This window comes from Triturus cristatus, chromosome 1_1 (genome assembly GCF_964204655.1).
Source record: "Triturus cristatus chromosome 1_1, aTriCri1.1, whole genome shotgun sequence".
Lineage (NCBI taxonomy): Eukaryota > Metazoa > Chordata > Amphibia > Caudata > Salamandridae > Triturus > Triturus cristatus.
In genome coordinates this window covers 753,584,796-753,601,486 of record NC_140579.1, presented here as the reverse complement: position 1 = coordinate 753,601,486, position 16,691 = coordinate 753,584,796, and the positions used below count along the sequence as shown (strand labels likewise).

General features: G+C 37.7%; 1 protein-coding gene across 1 annotated transcript in view; it reads left to right on the top strand.

The window, feature by feature from the left end:
- LOC146870990 (uncharacterized) overlaps positions 1-8,328 on the top strand; it is a 28,947-nt gene extending 20,619 nt beyond the window's left edge. Inside the window, exon 3 of the mRNA XM_085646079.1 lies at positions 7,987-8,328. Within this exon, the coding sequence (XP_085502205.1) occupies positions 7,987-8,328 (342 nt within the window). The remainder of the gene's footprint in view (positions 1-7,986) is intronic.
- The last annotated feature ends 8,363 nt before the right edge of the window (positions 8,329-16,691 follow it).

Below are 16,691 nucleotides of genomic sequence, written 5' to 3'. Positions count from 1 at the left end.
AACACGCCCCCTGGCGAATTGTAAGTTGGAGAATTAATTCCTCTTCAATACTGAGGGTCCCTGAGGGCCAACTAGCCCAACAGGCATCTCCAGTATGCGCCAGGGAGCTGCGCTGCAGACAGGTGTTCTGAGGCCAAGCCCCTTTTTACACCTCTCTGCAACGCAACTCTGTGGTGCTTACTGGAGGTACCTAGTGGTCTAGTTTGAGCCTAGGGACCCTTAGGATTCAAGGGGACTTAATCTCTCAACTTAGAACAGCCACAGGGCGCGTTTACAAAGTGGTGAAGGGAGGGGACGGGGCCTGAGGTGACGTGTGCAAACACGCACTATGGCACGTTTTAAATTGGGGATATCATTTCACTTCAATACTGAGGGCCCCTGGGGGCTAACTAGCCCACCAAGTGCTTCCAGTAAGCGCCACTGAGCTGCATTGCAGAGAGGTGGTCCAGGCCGTGCCACTTTTTACACCTCTCTGCAACGCAGCTCTGTGGCACTTACTGGAGGTACCTAGTGGGCTAGTTGGACCCTAGGGACCCTCAAGATTCAAATGAACTTAATCTCCCAACTAAAAACGGACTCAGGGCGTGTTTACACAGTGGTGAAGGGAGGGGACGGGGCCTGAGTTAACGTGTGCAAAAACGCCCTGTGGCCTTTTTTAAGAGGTAGTTTTAATCCCCCTGCCCTATTATATACTAGGGGCTTACAGAGGAGGTCATGCTAATCACAGGGGGACCCCAACGCATAATGTTCCCTAGTGTATGTAGGTGTTTTCACTGTATTCTAAGTGTCTTTTAACATAGCACTGGCTCTAGGACTGGTTAGTCAGACTCAGTTACCACCAGTATCCGTCTTAAAAAGTTGAGGGTACAGGATGATTTTGCAACAAGGCTTCTTTCTGCTTTTCTTTTTGTTCTTTCTGCACGTTATCCTTCTTCCTGCACTTTTCTTCGTCTTTGAGGACTTCTGTTGCTTCTTTCTGCACTTCTTTTTTTTCTTTCTGTGCATTTTTTCTTCTTTCTTCACATGTCCTATCTCTGTAGGCATAGTTAGAAATTAGCATTTAAAAAACCTTTGAAATTCACAGAAAAAACCATAGGTTTCAGGCACGTTATAGTTAGGAATTAGCATTTAAAAATCCTCAGAAATTCATTGAAAAAACCATAGGTTTCAGGGGTGTCTTAGAATTACTGAAGATGTTTTTGTAACTGGTATTGGTATGTCCATTGTTTTGAAAATTTTAGTCTCTATTTTTGAATGTGTGTATCAAAGGTTATATTAGGGTGAGAGGAGGTCTGCCACTCTATCACAAGGATGATGTCATCAGTGATGTCATAAGTGATGTCATTGGAGATGTCATCAGTGATGTCATGAGTGATGTCACTGACCATGTCATGAGTGATGTAATATGTGACGTCATCAGCAGTGCATTGCGGGCGCGCGAGTTATAGTTAGCTGAACTAACTATAACGGGGGAATTTCAATGGTTTTGTACAAGTGAAAAGTCCAGCTAACTACAACACCCCTGAAACCTATGGTTTTTTCAGTGAATTTCTGCGTTTTTTTTAATGCTAATTCCTAACTATAACGTGCCTGAAACCTATGTTTTTTTCTGTGAATATATATATATATATATATATATATATATATATATATATATATATATATATATATATATATATATATATATATATATATATTTATTACCAAAATTGCCCCAACGCTTGAGGCCGCAACACAGCTGCAGGTAGGTCAACAAAACCTTTATTTAAGCCATTAAACAGGTAACTTCGCATCCCTTTGTATGTCCATGGCCTAATGCATTTCAGAGAGTCTATCTCCTTCGTCAGAGGCAGTGTGTCGAAAACCAGTTCATTTCATCCGCTGCCACTCCCCTGCATGTTTTAAACAAATCGCCTTGATTGGCCTCCGGTGTGCTCCGGTATTTTTTCATTTTACGTGCATGCTGGGAGATGCAGTTAATTATGATGTCTTTGAAGCCCTCCAATGGGTTCCGGTATCGGCATCTTTTCAGGACAGTTCTCGGCCCTCCATTGAGCCCCGGATGGGACTTTTCCTGCTTACAATGCGAGCTCCTGCAGCGCCTACACGACGGGTGAGTTCCCCTCGGTTGGACCCTTCAATTGCTCTCGGGTTGCGCGATCCCTCTACGGCTTGGAGCAGCCGCATATTTGTATTACCAAAATTGCCCCAACGCTTGAGGCTGCAACACAGCTGCAGGTAGGTTTTGTACAAGTGAAACGTCCAGCTAACTATAACACCCCTGAAACCTATGGTTTTTTTCAATGAATATATATATGTATATATATGTGTGGGTGTTTATATATATGTATATATATGTGCGGGGGTATACATATATATATATCCAATAGAAATGGAGTCCCAGTCGCGCACTCGGACCGAAGACACACCAGGAAGCCACAGGAGTATAACAACAAAAGGGTGTTTATTCACATCATAAACCCGCCGTGACGCGTTTCACCCAGAAAACGGGCTTGTTCACACAGTGATACTGCAAACAATAAAGCATTACATACTCTTCCGTGTTTTAGCCATAAACAGTGTAAAAGGACTAACACATCGTATTATAATTGAATGTCCATTTTCTTGGGAGCCATTTTGTAGTGTGGTACTGTGTCTGATAATCACATAGTATTACTCATAGTTCATCACATGCAACTCCTGACATTAATCCATTCCATGTTGACACATAAAATCAATTCACATTAATGAACAGTCTGTATCATCGCGTTATACTTGCCAAAACGTATGTACCTTAGTAACCCGTTGTGGTATACTGCAACAAAACAGACTTACATTAACGAATGTGTTCGTTAATAAGAGATGCAAGCATAAATGGAATGTATCCAATCTTTCCCAAATAGTTATCGTATATTTTGATTTTGCCCACAAAGTATCCTGGTACGGGTAGTACATCATAATAATAACAACGCTTTCGTATGCGTGATTAAGTTTCACCTAACCCAAATAGTGGGAAGGTTTTTTATGTGCCCAACCCAGAGATACCAATCAGAGTATATGTGAATATGAATAGAATTCCCGGATAGTGTGATGTCTCACTAAGATGCCTGGTGTGTATTATGGCTCCATAAAATGAAAGTTACTGTAACTTTAAAACTAGAGACATAATCTTCAAATTATGGAAGAGACCTCTTAACTAGCTTAATGTCTTGCTCACCCCGTGTTTATCATGCTAAATACTCGTTCAAATACAACAACCAAAGTGAAAAAAAAATCATAAAATCAAAGTGAAAAAGTCTTATCTGTATCTTGGAAAGTAGCTGGAAGATGTGCGAAGAAAAGGGTAGGGATCCTGTTGCCACTGGCTTGAGACATTATCCCTTCTTCTCCTCCTGTGAGAGAGATATATAAAAAGTATAAGTTATTGAATGTAACTTAACAGTAAAAAGAAAGAAACCAGATGTTATTGATGGTATTCTAAAAACAGTATTCTAGAATCATGCAGTTAAGAAACAGAATATAGCAATTAATGTGATTGCAGGTGGATTGCCATTTCCTCATCCAGATTATGTCCATTGGGGAATCTAGTACACATACCAATAATATGCCTAGATTCTCGTGCCTAAGTCTCAAAATCCGGTTTCCCCATCTTTTGTTAGGTAAAACCTGTTCTATAACATAGTAGGAGAGTTTGGTACGGTGGAAACAAAATCTCTCAAGAAATGATCAACGTAGCGGGAGATATTTTCAAGAACACCACCTCTCGAAGAGATTATGGGTCTTCCCAGTGGGTTCTCTCTGTTCGTGTGTATTTTGGGAAGAAGGTACATAACAGGAAGAATTGGGTAATCTTTTTTAAGGAAATAAAACTCTTCCCATTCTATCAGCCCTTTGTCTTTCCATTCATTCAATATCTCCCAAATGTTTGTAATGCTATTATTGTATTCTTTTCGAGTTGAATGTATATATGTGGTGTCGTCATTTAGTTGGCGTATGGCCTCAGCTATATACATATCTTTTGTTAAAAAAACAATATTTCCCCCTTTATCAGCAGGTCTCACCACTATATTTTCATCTGCTGCTAATGCATTCATAGCTATTCTTTGGGCATTTTTGAGGTTATGCTTAAAATTTCTAATTTTTTTGAGCCAATTTTTTATCCTAACCTTTAGAAAATCATTGCCAACAAGTTCTTGAAAAGTGTCAATGTTGTCATGGTTCATTTTTGGCAGGAAAGTAGACTTAGGTTAAAATTTACTACATGCTGCTTTGTCATGCCTTATCTCCATTTCAACAAGAATGAGAAGGGAGTCTACGCTCATTTATGTCCCATATGGATTATTTTGAAGTTCATGGAGAGTGACCATGGCATCAATATCACCAATTGTTAGATCTTCTTCATAGGTAGAACGTTCCAAATGTTGATATTCTCTACTTTTTACTGGTTTAAATTTATGCCACTTCTTCAGTTTTAATTTTCTGCAGAACTTAAAGACATCAATCTTGCTGTCCACTTAGTTCATTGGAACTGCTGGACAGAAAGAGAGTTCCAGGCATAAAGTTTGTTTATCTTTATTGTTCAAAGTTTTAGTTGTCAAATTGACAATTGTTTGGTTTACCATTTCATCTTCCATCAATAGTTCTTCTTGGGGCGTGTCTGTCTTTTTCCCATATACTCCGCAGCGGTCTCTTTCTTGTTTCCTTTGTCTATTCCTCTTCCGCCTCTTCCTCTGGTACCCCTTCCTCTTCACAGGTAGGACACATCCCAAAACGACTTTTTTAGACGAATATCGGCTCATGAAAAAGAGCCGACAGACAACGAGGTCAACATCCAGAACAAATCTGAGAGAGGATTCCCCGATACCGAGGGAAAGAGGGTCCCACGCCAGAAATTGTGGTCTGTGCTCTATGAGTTGGATATACCGCATCATATTTTGCACATTTTGATGAGGCTCCATGAAGCAAATTTTGCCCGGGTAAGGTGCGGGAAGGATGGAGCCTTGACAACACGATTCTCCGTTGACAGGCAGGGGTGCGTTCTGGCACCGACCCTGTTCTGCCTCTATGTCAACGGAGTGATCACTCATTTGAATACGGTTCAAAACACTGATGCCCCAAAGATGGCGGGAAATTGGGTGCCTGCAAAAATGTTTGCAATTATGTTTGCAGAGGACACCCTCCTGCTCTCAAAATCCCCAATGGGGATTCAACGCATACTGGACGGATTTGAGTCCTTTTGCCTTGAGCGGGGATTGGAGATCAATGCACTAAAAACTAAATTTATGATTTTCAATCCACCAGCGACTAGTTGCTCCAGTCCAAAAATAGGTACTACAAGACAGGAGAGGGTCCAGATATTTGATTACTTAGGGGTAACTATCAATGAGAGTATGACGTGGCCCCCCCAGCAAACCAAGTCCCAACTGAAATTGGCACAGCTGGCAGGGGGCATTCTAAAGCTTGCTAACAAGTCGACCATAAAGCCAATAGGACCACCATTAGAGATTTATAAAACACAAGCCAGGGGCGCGGTGATGTATGGGGTGAACTATGGGGTCATGTTTGTAAGTCTGACATTAGCATGACTGAAAATAAATTCCTAAGAAAACTATTGACCCTACCATCCAGCACTCCACTCCTCCCATTGAGGTTAGATCTGGGTACCGATCGCCCATGAGCTTGGCGTCAAACCCCTAAGGTTTTGGCGTAGGCTCTGGGCAACTCCTGAGTTATTAAATTACAGGCTGGAATTGGCAGAAATACTATGTATGCCCAAGATATGGAAAATACCCTGGCTTATGTATGTCAAGAGCGAATGTGGTAGGTTGGTAATACCTGCTTTATGGGACGACCCTTTGAATAGTTGTAACGCGATCTCACGCAAACATCTCTCTAGATTGCTTTATGATAGTAAGTTGGATTCTCTCCTCCATAATCAAGAGGTGGGCACTCTCACAGAATCTTTTTTAAAGATTAAACATGTCTATAATCTTGAACTTTTTTTAGATGATATCTAGCCCATTTTAACCAGGAAACTGTATCTGCAATGGAGATATGGAACCCTACCGCTTAGAGCCTTTACGACTAGGTGGTCTACCTCTCCTCCAATTAATTGTCCCGGTTGCAATTGTGATAATGAAAATGAACTTCATGTTTTATTTTTTTGCCCGGCCTAGAAGGTATTGGCTCGTACCTTTGTGTAAAAATCTGGGGTTCGCTCCTTGCATGTATGCATTCCGAATACTCAAATCAGATGTGACGAGATCTACTGTATTCGCTGTTTCAAAATTCCTGGCTGCTATGTGGTTTAAGCGACGAGTACTACTGAAAACTGCATAAATCGTTAAACTGGATGTACAGTTTCTTTTCCACATTTTTAACTGTTTTTAATATTATAACTAGTTTTAGGGTTTATTTTATATATGTTCTGTTTTATGGCTATTATGCCGAAATAAAGATTTTACAGCAGCAGCAGCAGAAAGAGGGAGAGGAAGAGGAAGGGGTACCAGAGGAAGAGGCGGAAGAGGAATAGACAAAGGAAACAAGAAAGAGAACGCTGCGGAGTATATGGGAAAAAGACTGACACGCTTCAAGAAGAACTATTGATGGAAGATGAAATGGTAAACCAAACAATTGTCAATTTGACAACTAAAAATTTGAGCAATAAAGATAAACAAACTTTATGCCTGGGACACTCTTTCTGTCCAGCAGTTCCAATGAACCACGTGGACAGTAAGATTGATGTCTTTAAGTTCTGTACAAAATTAAAACTGAAGAAATGTCATAAATTTAAACCAGTAAAAAGTAGAGAATATCAACATTTGGAACGTTCTACCTAGAAAGAAGATCTAACTATTGGTGATATTGATGCCATGGTCACTCTCCATGAACTTCAGAATAATCCAGATGGGACATTATTGAGCTTAGACTCCCTTCTCATTCTTGATGAAATGGAGATAAGGCATGACAAAGCAGCATGTAGTAAATTTAAACCTAAGTCTACTATCCTGCCAAAAATTAACCATGACAACATTGACACTCTTCAAGAACTTGTTGGCAATGATTTTCTAAAGTTTAGACAAAAAAATTGGCTAAAGTTTAGACAAAAAAATTGGTTAAAAAAATGAGAAATTTTAGCATAACCAGACAAATGCCCAAAGAATAGCTATGAATGAATTAGCAGCAGATGAAAATATAGTGGTGAGACCTGCTGATAAAGGGGGAAATATTGTTATTTTAACGAAAGAAATGTATATAGCTGAGGCCATACGCCAACTAAATGACAACACCACATATATACATTCAACTCGAATAGAATACAATAATAGCATTACAAACATTTGGGAGAAATTGAATGAATGGAAAGACAAAGGGCTGATAGAATGGGAAGAGTTTTGTTTCCTTAATAAAGATTACCCAATTCTTCCTGTTGTGTACCTTCTTCCCAAAATACACAAGAACAGAGAGAACCCACCGGGAAGACCCATAATCGCTTCGAGAGGTGGCGTTCTAGAAAATATCTCCCGCTACATTGATCATTTCTTGAGAGATTTTGTTTCCACCTTACCTTCATATGTAAGAGATACCAAGGACTTCCATAGCAAAATTGACAGTTTTGAGTGGAGGGTTGATTATATACTATTGACCCTAGACGTCAATTCGCTATACACGGTGATAGACCATGAACAGGGAATACAGGCATGTGCACGTTTTTTAAAACGTAGGAATATCAGATTTCTGGGACACACAAACATGATTTTGGACATGATCAGATTTTGCCTTTGCAATAATTTTTTTATATTCAATGATGACATGTACAAACAAACACACGGGACTGCAATGGGTACATGCTTAGTGCCCAGTTTTGCCAATCTTTTCATGGGAGCGTGGGAAGAGGACAACAGAATCAATATTCACTTTCACAATGCCTTTACCAAGGTCAAGTTGTGGCTTAGGTATATTGATGACATTTTTGTCATTTGGCAGGGAGAAGAAGGCAATCTACGTAATTTCATCGACGCCTTAAACAAAAATGAGAGAAACCTCACATTAACTAGCACAATCAGCAGAAGGAAGGTAGAATACTTGGATACAAGGGTACAAATTGTGGACAACAAAATTCGGACCATTCTGTACCGTAAAAGTACAGCAGGCAATACTTTGCTTCATGTTCTGAGCAGCCACCCGGATAACTTGAAATGGAGTATACCATACGGGGAGCTGCTCAGAGCCAAAAGGAAATGCAGTACCACAAATGATTTTCAGAATGAAGAGAAAGTGATGATCAAAAGAACTCAAAGAAAGAGGGTACCCATCCTGGGTCCTTAAATGAGCAATCGAGAAAGTAACTAACACTGACAGAGGCAAGATGTTGGGAGATACTTTAAAGATGCCCAATGTTAATGACGAAGAATTAAATGAAACACGCATGATTCTCACATAGAATCGTAATTCCAATCAAATACGGAAGGCCATCATACAAAATTGGAATATATTGAACATTGATCCTGTAATAGGAGAGAGTTTGCCAGATAGACCGAGCATAACCTACAGGAGAGGATGCAATCTAAGAGACCTCCTTATACACAGTGATGTGACAGCAAATGTGAGTAACAGGGGCATTGACCTGCAGGGTTTCTTCCCATGCGGCCATTGTAAGGCCTGTGGCAATAGCCGGATGGTCAAAGAATTTTGGAATACCAGTACCAACACCATGGTCAGCATAAAGCAGTTTTTAACATGTAATAGCACATTCGTCATCTATGTGCTAGAATGCCTATGCAAGTTAAGATACGTGTGCAGCACAACACATATGGCAAAAAAACGCATTATGTAACACATGAGGGCAATCACGAATTTAGACAAACAATATCCCATTGCCCGACATTTTGAGAGATACAATTTTTTGAGATTGTACCAAACTCCCCTACTATGTTATAGAACAGGTTTTACCTAACAAAAGAGGAGGAAACCGGATTTTGAGACTTAGGCAACGAGAATCTGGGCATATTATTGGTATGTGTACTAGATTCCCCAATGGACATAATCTGGATGAGGAAATGGCAATCCACCTGCAATCACATTAATTGCTATATTCTATTTCTTAACTACATGATTTTAGAATGCTGTTTTTAGAATACCATCTATAACATCTGGTTTCTTTCTTTTTACTGTTAAGTTACATTCAATAACTTATACTTTTTATATCTCTCTCTCACAGGAGGAAAGGAAGGGATCATGTCTCAAGCCAGTGGCAACGGGATCCCTACCCTTTTCTTCGCACATTTTCCAGCTACTTTTCAAGATACATATAAGACTTTTTCACTTTGATTTCATGATTTTTTTCTTCACTTTGGTTGTTGTATTTGAAGGAGTATTTAGGATGATACACAGGGGGTGAGCAAGACATTAAGCTAGTTAAGAGGTCTCTTCCATAATTTGAAGGATATGTCCCTAGTTTTAAAGTTACAGTAACTTTCATTTTATGGAGCCATACTGTGTCTTATCAGGTACTACATACCAGGCATCTTAGTGAGACATCCCACTATCCAGGAATTCTATTCACATTCACATATACTCTAATTGGTATCTCCGGGTTGGGCACATAAAAAACCTTCCCACTATTTGGGTTGAGTGAAACTTAATCACACATACGAAAGTGTTGTTATTATTATGATGTACTACCCGTACCAGGATACTTTGCGGGCAAAAACAAAATATACGATAACTATTTGGGAAAGATTGGATACATTCCATTTATGCTCACATCTCTTATTAACAAACACATTTGTTAATGTAAGTCTGTTTTGTTGCAGTATCCCACAAGGGGTTACTAAGTTACACACATTTTGGCAATTATAATGCGATGATACAGACTGTTAATTAATGTGAATTGATTTGATGTGTCAACATGGAATGGACTAATGGCAGGAGTTGCATGTGATGAACTATGAGTAATACTATGTGATTATCAGACACAGTACCACACTACAAAATGGCTCCCAAGAAAATGGATATTCAATTATAATACGATGTGTTAGTCCTTTTACACTGTTTATGGCTAAAACACGGAAGAGTATGTAATGCTTTATTGTTTGCAGTATCGCTGTGTGAACAAGCCCGTTTCTGGGTGAAACGCGCCACGGCGGGTTTATGATGTGAATAAACCCCCTTTTGTTGTTATACTCCTGTGACTTCCTGGTGTGTCTTCGGTCCGAGTGCGCGACTGGGACTCCATTTCTATTGTATATTTTTTGCCGGTTCTCTCCACCGGTTTCGCGCCACCCCTCGTAGGGCTTGAACTTCAGAAGGAGATATTTGGATTATATATATATATAATTCTAATAATATTTTGCACATTTTTCGCACTCAGCAATTTACAGCCAAATTTGCACTCTTAAACATACGCACTTTCTCTCATTTGGGACCAATCCTGTGTGACAATGTCTACTAAATGGTTCAATATGGAATAACAAATAATGCTTTTACCTGCAACTTTTATCTATCCTATATTTATATTTGGGAATGAATCAGCCGTTTATTCAGCTATTAACATCAACAACACATTTATGCATTTGATAGTTGATCGGTCTTTCCAAGACAAATGGCATTTATGCAGCTATCTTCTCATCAACCCGGTCCTCTATCATGCTTTATTTTAAACAAGGCACTGGATTAACGGCACTTTTGATTCTTTGATATTATGTCTAAAACAATTTATAGGATATGTGTTTAACACTGTATTTATACATTGACTTGCAAAACATCATGTTATTTTATAGTTTGATCTCTGCACATGTGATTTGGTCTTTCTTTTTTACAGGAAAGCAACCAGTATCAGTGAAGTATGTTTTCTATATATATTTAACATGTGACATGCACGCTATCACTTTAAAAATCACTTCTTGTAAAGCCAGCCTCATGTGATCAAGGCCGTTTTACCGGCCGAAACGCGTCATGGCAGACAGAAGGGAGTAAATAAAATATTAATTTATTTACCGACAAAGAGGAGTTTGTGCATTCATTTCGGCCACACGCTATGCACTGGATGTCGATGAATGCTTCATGTTTACATATTTATATATATTTTTTTTTTTTGTGGGTGTATATATATATGTATGTGGGTGTGTATATATATATATATATGTGTGTGGGTGTATATATATATATGTGTGTGTGGTTGTATATATTTATATATGTGTGGGTGTGTATATATATATATATATATGTGTGGATGTGTATATATATATATATTCAATGAAAAAACCAAAGGTTTCACACATGTTATAGTTAGCTGGACATTTCACTCGTAAAAAACCAATGAAATTCCCCCGTTATAGTTAGTTCAGCTAACTATAACTGTGTGAAACCTTTGGTTTTTTCATTGAATTTCTAAGGTTTTTTAAATGCTAATTCCTAACTATAACGTGTGTGAAACCCATGGTTTTTTCAGTGAATTTGCAAGGTTTTTTAAATGCTAATTCCTAACTATAACGTGTGTTTAACCCATGGTTTTTTCAGTGAATTTGCAAGCTTTTTAAATGCTAATTTTTTTTTCTTTCTTTTTTTTTTTTTTTACATATTTTTATTTTAATTTTCTATCCTTTTTTAAAGACTATGGTTAAATTTTTAAAATTCTATAATCTGTTTTTTTGTATATATTTTATAAATTAAACATGTAAAATTTATTAGCAATACATTTTTTCCTTTTTTTTAAATTTTTTTTTAGTACGCGTACCGTAAGCTTACGGTAAGCGTACGGTTTACGCAACGTCTGTAATTTTTCTACGCTGTTTGCGTATAGTTACGCAATTTGCGTAGCCGCGCGTACTCCGCGTGGGACGCGTACGCGTGTACGCTACACGCGCACGTTACGCGGAAGTGTCGGGTAGTGACTGTTATGCGCATGCGCGCAAGCGCGTGTCTTTTTTACGCGCATGCGTACTTTTGCCGTAAGCGCACCGTAAGCGTACCGTAAGCGTACGGTAGGTCATGTGATCATGAAACACAACTTTTGATTGGATGAAACTACTTTCAGTTCTAGAACTCTCCTACACCACACCCATTCCCCTCATTTCTGCTTGTGATCCCTTAGGAGAAGGAGCTGGGTTGTCTTTGTGATACGATGGCAGAACAGCAGAGCTCTTCTGAGAGTGAGGCTAGCACTAGCAGCACTACCTTGAGGCAGAGAGCGAGGAAACAAAAGACCTCTTATGTATGGTATTATTTTACTTTTCCTGAAGGCCAGCTAAAGGTAAATGCACCCTTAGTGACTTGCAAGCTGTGTCAGCGTGTACTTTCAAGAGGTAATCCTGACAGGAAGTATTCCTTTGGGAATCATACCATGATGAGGCACCTCAAGGATGTACACAAAAGGACACATGCTCGACTTTTTGGAGGTAACCCTTCATTAAGTCAACCAAGCACATCCACAGCAGCTCAGCCTGGACCATCATCTGCAGGGCTGAGTCCTTCTTCTGCAGGTCAGGTGAGCCCTTCATCTGTGGGGGGAGCATCTCCTTTTGCTGACCCTCAGGAAATTAACCCTCGATTTCTGAGGGTTGATATTCGATGCGCCTCTTGTCATGATCTAATTTGTCATAGGGAGACCAGTGTTTCCCTAGTGAACCACAAAATAGATCAGCACACTTGTCGCAGAGACTAATATTCCCACTCTTTCTTTCCTCTGTCCCTGCATGAACACAACGGCTCTTTTAAGAGCCAACCTTATCTTTCATCTTTTTTTTATATATGTTTTTAAAAACGGTGCGCGTAATTTTTTTTTTTTTAAAACACTAAAAATCAATTATCACATTACAAGGTCCTTGAGAGACTACAATTATTATTATTGACTTACCATACCCACTCAAAAAAATATTTATTCATTTGTTTTTAAAAAAAATTGCTTTAAAAATGGTTCTAGTTTTCGAAAATGTTCTATATCAATCTGAAAAAAAAGAAAAAAGTATTAATATTTTTAAAACATTTTATAATACAGTACACATATTTACATATTTATCAAAAAATATTTTTGCCTTATTTTTGCTGTTTTCAGAATATATTGCATTTCACTATAAATTGTGAAAGCAATTGCATTCATCATTTTACAGCGGGCAAAAAAAAATAACAATCTCAAAGATTGTATTAAAAAAGCCCAGAATCTCTTTTTACTTAAACTTAACATTATAGAAATGCATAATATTCTAAAAAAATATCATCTAATACCAATACTTATTTCTTTAAAATACCGTCTGATATGTTTGTTTCAGAAGTATAATCACAATATTATATCTCAAATAACTCCACATTACATCTGGTTCCATTTCCTTTAGGCCAAATAGTAATTTTAAAATTCTTTTTTGATTAAATTTCCAATGGTAATCCAATAAAATTCTAAAGTTTTATTTGTACAGATCTCACCGATTCTCTGTAACATATTGGTTCCCGAAAGATTTATTAATAATTTATTAAGTCCACAATAGAATTGGTTACCTTTCCACATGGCCAAATAGTAATTTAAAAAATCTTTTTTGAATAAATTTCCAATGGCACTCCAATAACATTCCAAAATTTAAATTGTGCAGATGTCACCGATTTTCTCTAAATTTTTGGTTTTCCAAAGTTTCATTAAAAATTTAAAAAGTCCACATTACAATTGGTTATCTTTCCATTAGGCCAAATGATAATTTATAAAATCTTTATTTTTGAAAATTCCAATGGTAATCCAATCAAATGGTAAAATTGTTTTGTCCAGATCTTGCCAAGTCTCTCTAAAATTTAGGTTTCAGGAAGATTAGATAGGAATTTGCTAAATCAAAAGGCAAACGTTGCTTAAAAACCAATTGGGAATCATTACACAGTGTCCAGCCTTTTTCACATTTAAGATAAACTGTGTAATGTCCAGAAGTAACAGTAGGTCCTTCATGGAAAATTATTGCAACAGTTACAAAAGTTTTTCCTGAAATTGATAATTGCTGTCCTGTAAACTTCTTTATTAAAGTATCCAATTTTGAACCATCAGCTCTACATCGTTGCATCATTAAAATTACATACTGTCCGTATTCCTTTAAAATTAATGTTGAAAACATGTCAGATTGACACTCACTGCATTGCATGCTATGATTAGCATCTTTAACTAATTTAGCAAAAGTGACTGTTTTAGTCTCTGGCAATGTCAAAAAAATAAACCTTTCATTATCAACATTAGAGCCACATATATTATAACAGTTTTCACAACTATGTTCCCATTTATAAGAGAGACCAAATAAATTATCAATTGCAACTTCTTCTTCTTCCAGTACCTGAAGAAAAAACATCAAAAATTCGTGTGCATCTTGCTGTTCATTTTGAGAAAACTAATTTCAGTAGCACTTTCTATTTGAGTTTTATCATTACTCAGCTTTTGAAAAAGGAGACTCAGCTCTGAACAGAATCTTTTTCCCTGATTTACTATTATCTGCTCTTGCAAACTTTCCAGATAAAATGCAACATTCAGCACTACATTTGCGTAGCAGTTGACACCAGAGCTATTTTCAAAATGACATCCTACAACCTGTTCTTCTTTTTCCTTACTCTTTTTGCTTGCAATTACATCACTCCTCTTTTTTTTCCTCCTCTGTACATCTTCATCACAGATATTCTCATTTCTCCTTTTACGAGAAACTACACGTTTCTCCAACACAGGATACTGACCTAAATGAGGAGCATAGCTTCTTCTTAATCTATTATACTCCTTTACACAATTTGTATCAGCACTAACTTTTGAGTCATCAAAGTCTATCATGAATAAACCTGATAATGTTTTCACTCGTGACAAAGCAACATATGCCATACCTTCTTTGAACACAGTTGAACCAATGTTCACAAATGCACAATCTACAGTCAATCCTTGAGACTTGTGTATAGTTACAGCATATGCTAGCGAAAACGGAAACTGCTTCCTACGTACATATAAGTCTTTCACAAGCATGAAACGAACTGAACAACGACAAATGTCTTTAACTTCTTCTATCTGATCAAATTTTATTTTTAAACATTCAATTCCATCTTTTTTCTGATAATTAATAAAACCCACAACTCTTCCCATAGCTCCATTAACTAAACCTTTTTCAACATCCAAATTTCTCCTTAAAAATACGCTACAGTTCATGCAAACATATAGATTTTTTTCTAATCCAGCTGTTTTGGAAATGTTCTTCTCTAGTGAATCCAATTTATTTTTCAGTGTGCCTGTTACTGTGACAGTAATTCTTCCATCCTCTATTTTGTCCACTGCTTCTAATTTCCTGATCTCTTCCTTTTCCAATTTCAAAAGCTCCTCATTGAATATTGAGCATTCACGTAGAGTTGGCATTAAGCAGATGATACTTTTCTTTTCTGCAATGTTCTTGTATATCTTCTCTGCAACTATTTCTTCCTTTGGAAATAAATTATGTAGCAGCCGACTCTGTAATGCTTTTTTGCCAACTTCTGTGAGTAGTCCAATTCTGATATCTTTCAGAATACTTCCATATTCTTCATCGCTTGCTTGCCTCATGTTAGTAGTAAGTTCCTTGTACTCAAAGAAGGACCAAATATTTGTATTTCCGATGCTTCCCAATGACTTCTTTGTGTCTTCATGTGTCACAGTATTAAACACTGGTTGTCCTTTAACTGGAGTAAGTTGCAAAAGATCTCCAAAAACTATGACGTGTTTTCCACCAAATAACATGTCATAGTCTGTCTTCAGAATTTGCTGCATTCTTAAATGCACAAAGGCAAGCATTAAGTTTGAAACCATGCTCATATCATCAATAATGAGAACTTGCATCTTCTTCAAGACTCTTGAAACTTCCAAGGATGCTTCTCCAGTTAGCTTGTTGTATTGTATTTTGTTCTCATGCTCCACTGGTAACATTAGCAAACGATGTAAAGTGATTCCTTTTATGTTATATGCTGCTAACCCAGTTGGAGCAGTAACCACACAAGACAAAGTAGAATCCGTTTTTTGCTGTAGGTAGCTTCTGATGACTTTAATTAGGAAACTTTTTCCAGTTCCAGCTTGTCCGCTTACATACATCCTGATTGGATGAAATGATGTGCATGAGCACTCTTTTTTTTCATGTAGAAATCCGTGATCAATTTTGTTTCTGATCTCTTCATAAATTTGTTGCTGCTCTTCGTTCAGTTGTCTTTCCAAATTTTGTAAGTCTATAAATTCTTCTTGAGCTTGATTCATAGGCGTTTCCACTTCATTCATGGCTATTGATGCTTCATTTTCAACGATTGGTTGTCCTAGGGGATCTTGACTGAGTGTTTCTGAACTTTGGCTGTCCTGAGAACTGTCTCTAGCTATTTCTGCTGCAATTGTAGTTTCCTGTTCAATTTCTTCATTTAACATTTGCAGATAACTTGAGAATGTACTGCATTGTATGCTGTCTTTGCAAGCATTAAAAGAATCTTCATAGCTTTGAAATTCTCCCAGTAGTTCATCCTCTGTACGCCATGGTTTAAACAACTGTAAAAGAGCCAAGTAGTAAAATTCCTTCTTGTCAGTAGTGTCGCAACTCAGCTTCCTGTGATTTATCAAACTTCCTTTTGTTTGCTTCACCAAACATCCTTCCTCACCAATGACTTTATATTTTCCATTGTTGATGTCTTCTGCGGCTTTCCGTGAATAAATGTAGTTCTGCAGCACTTCATAGAGACACATG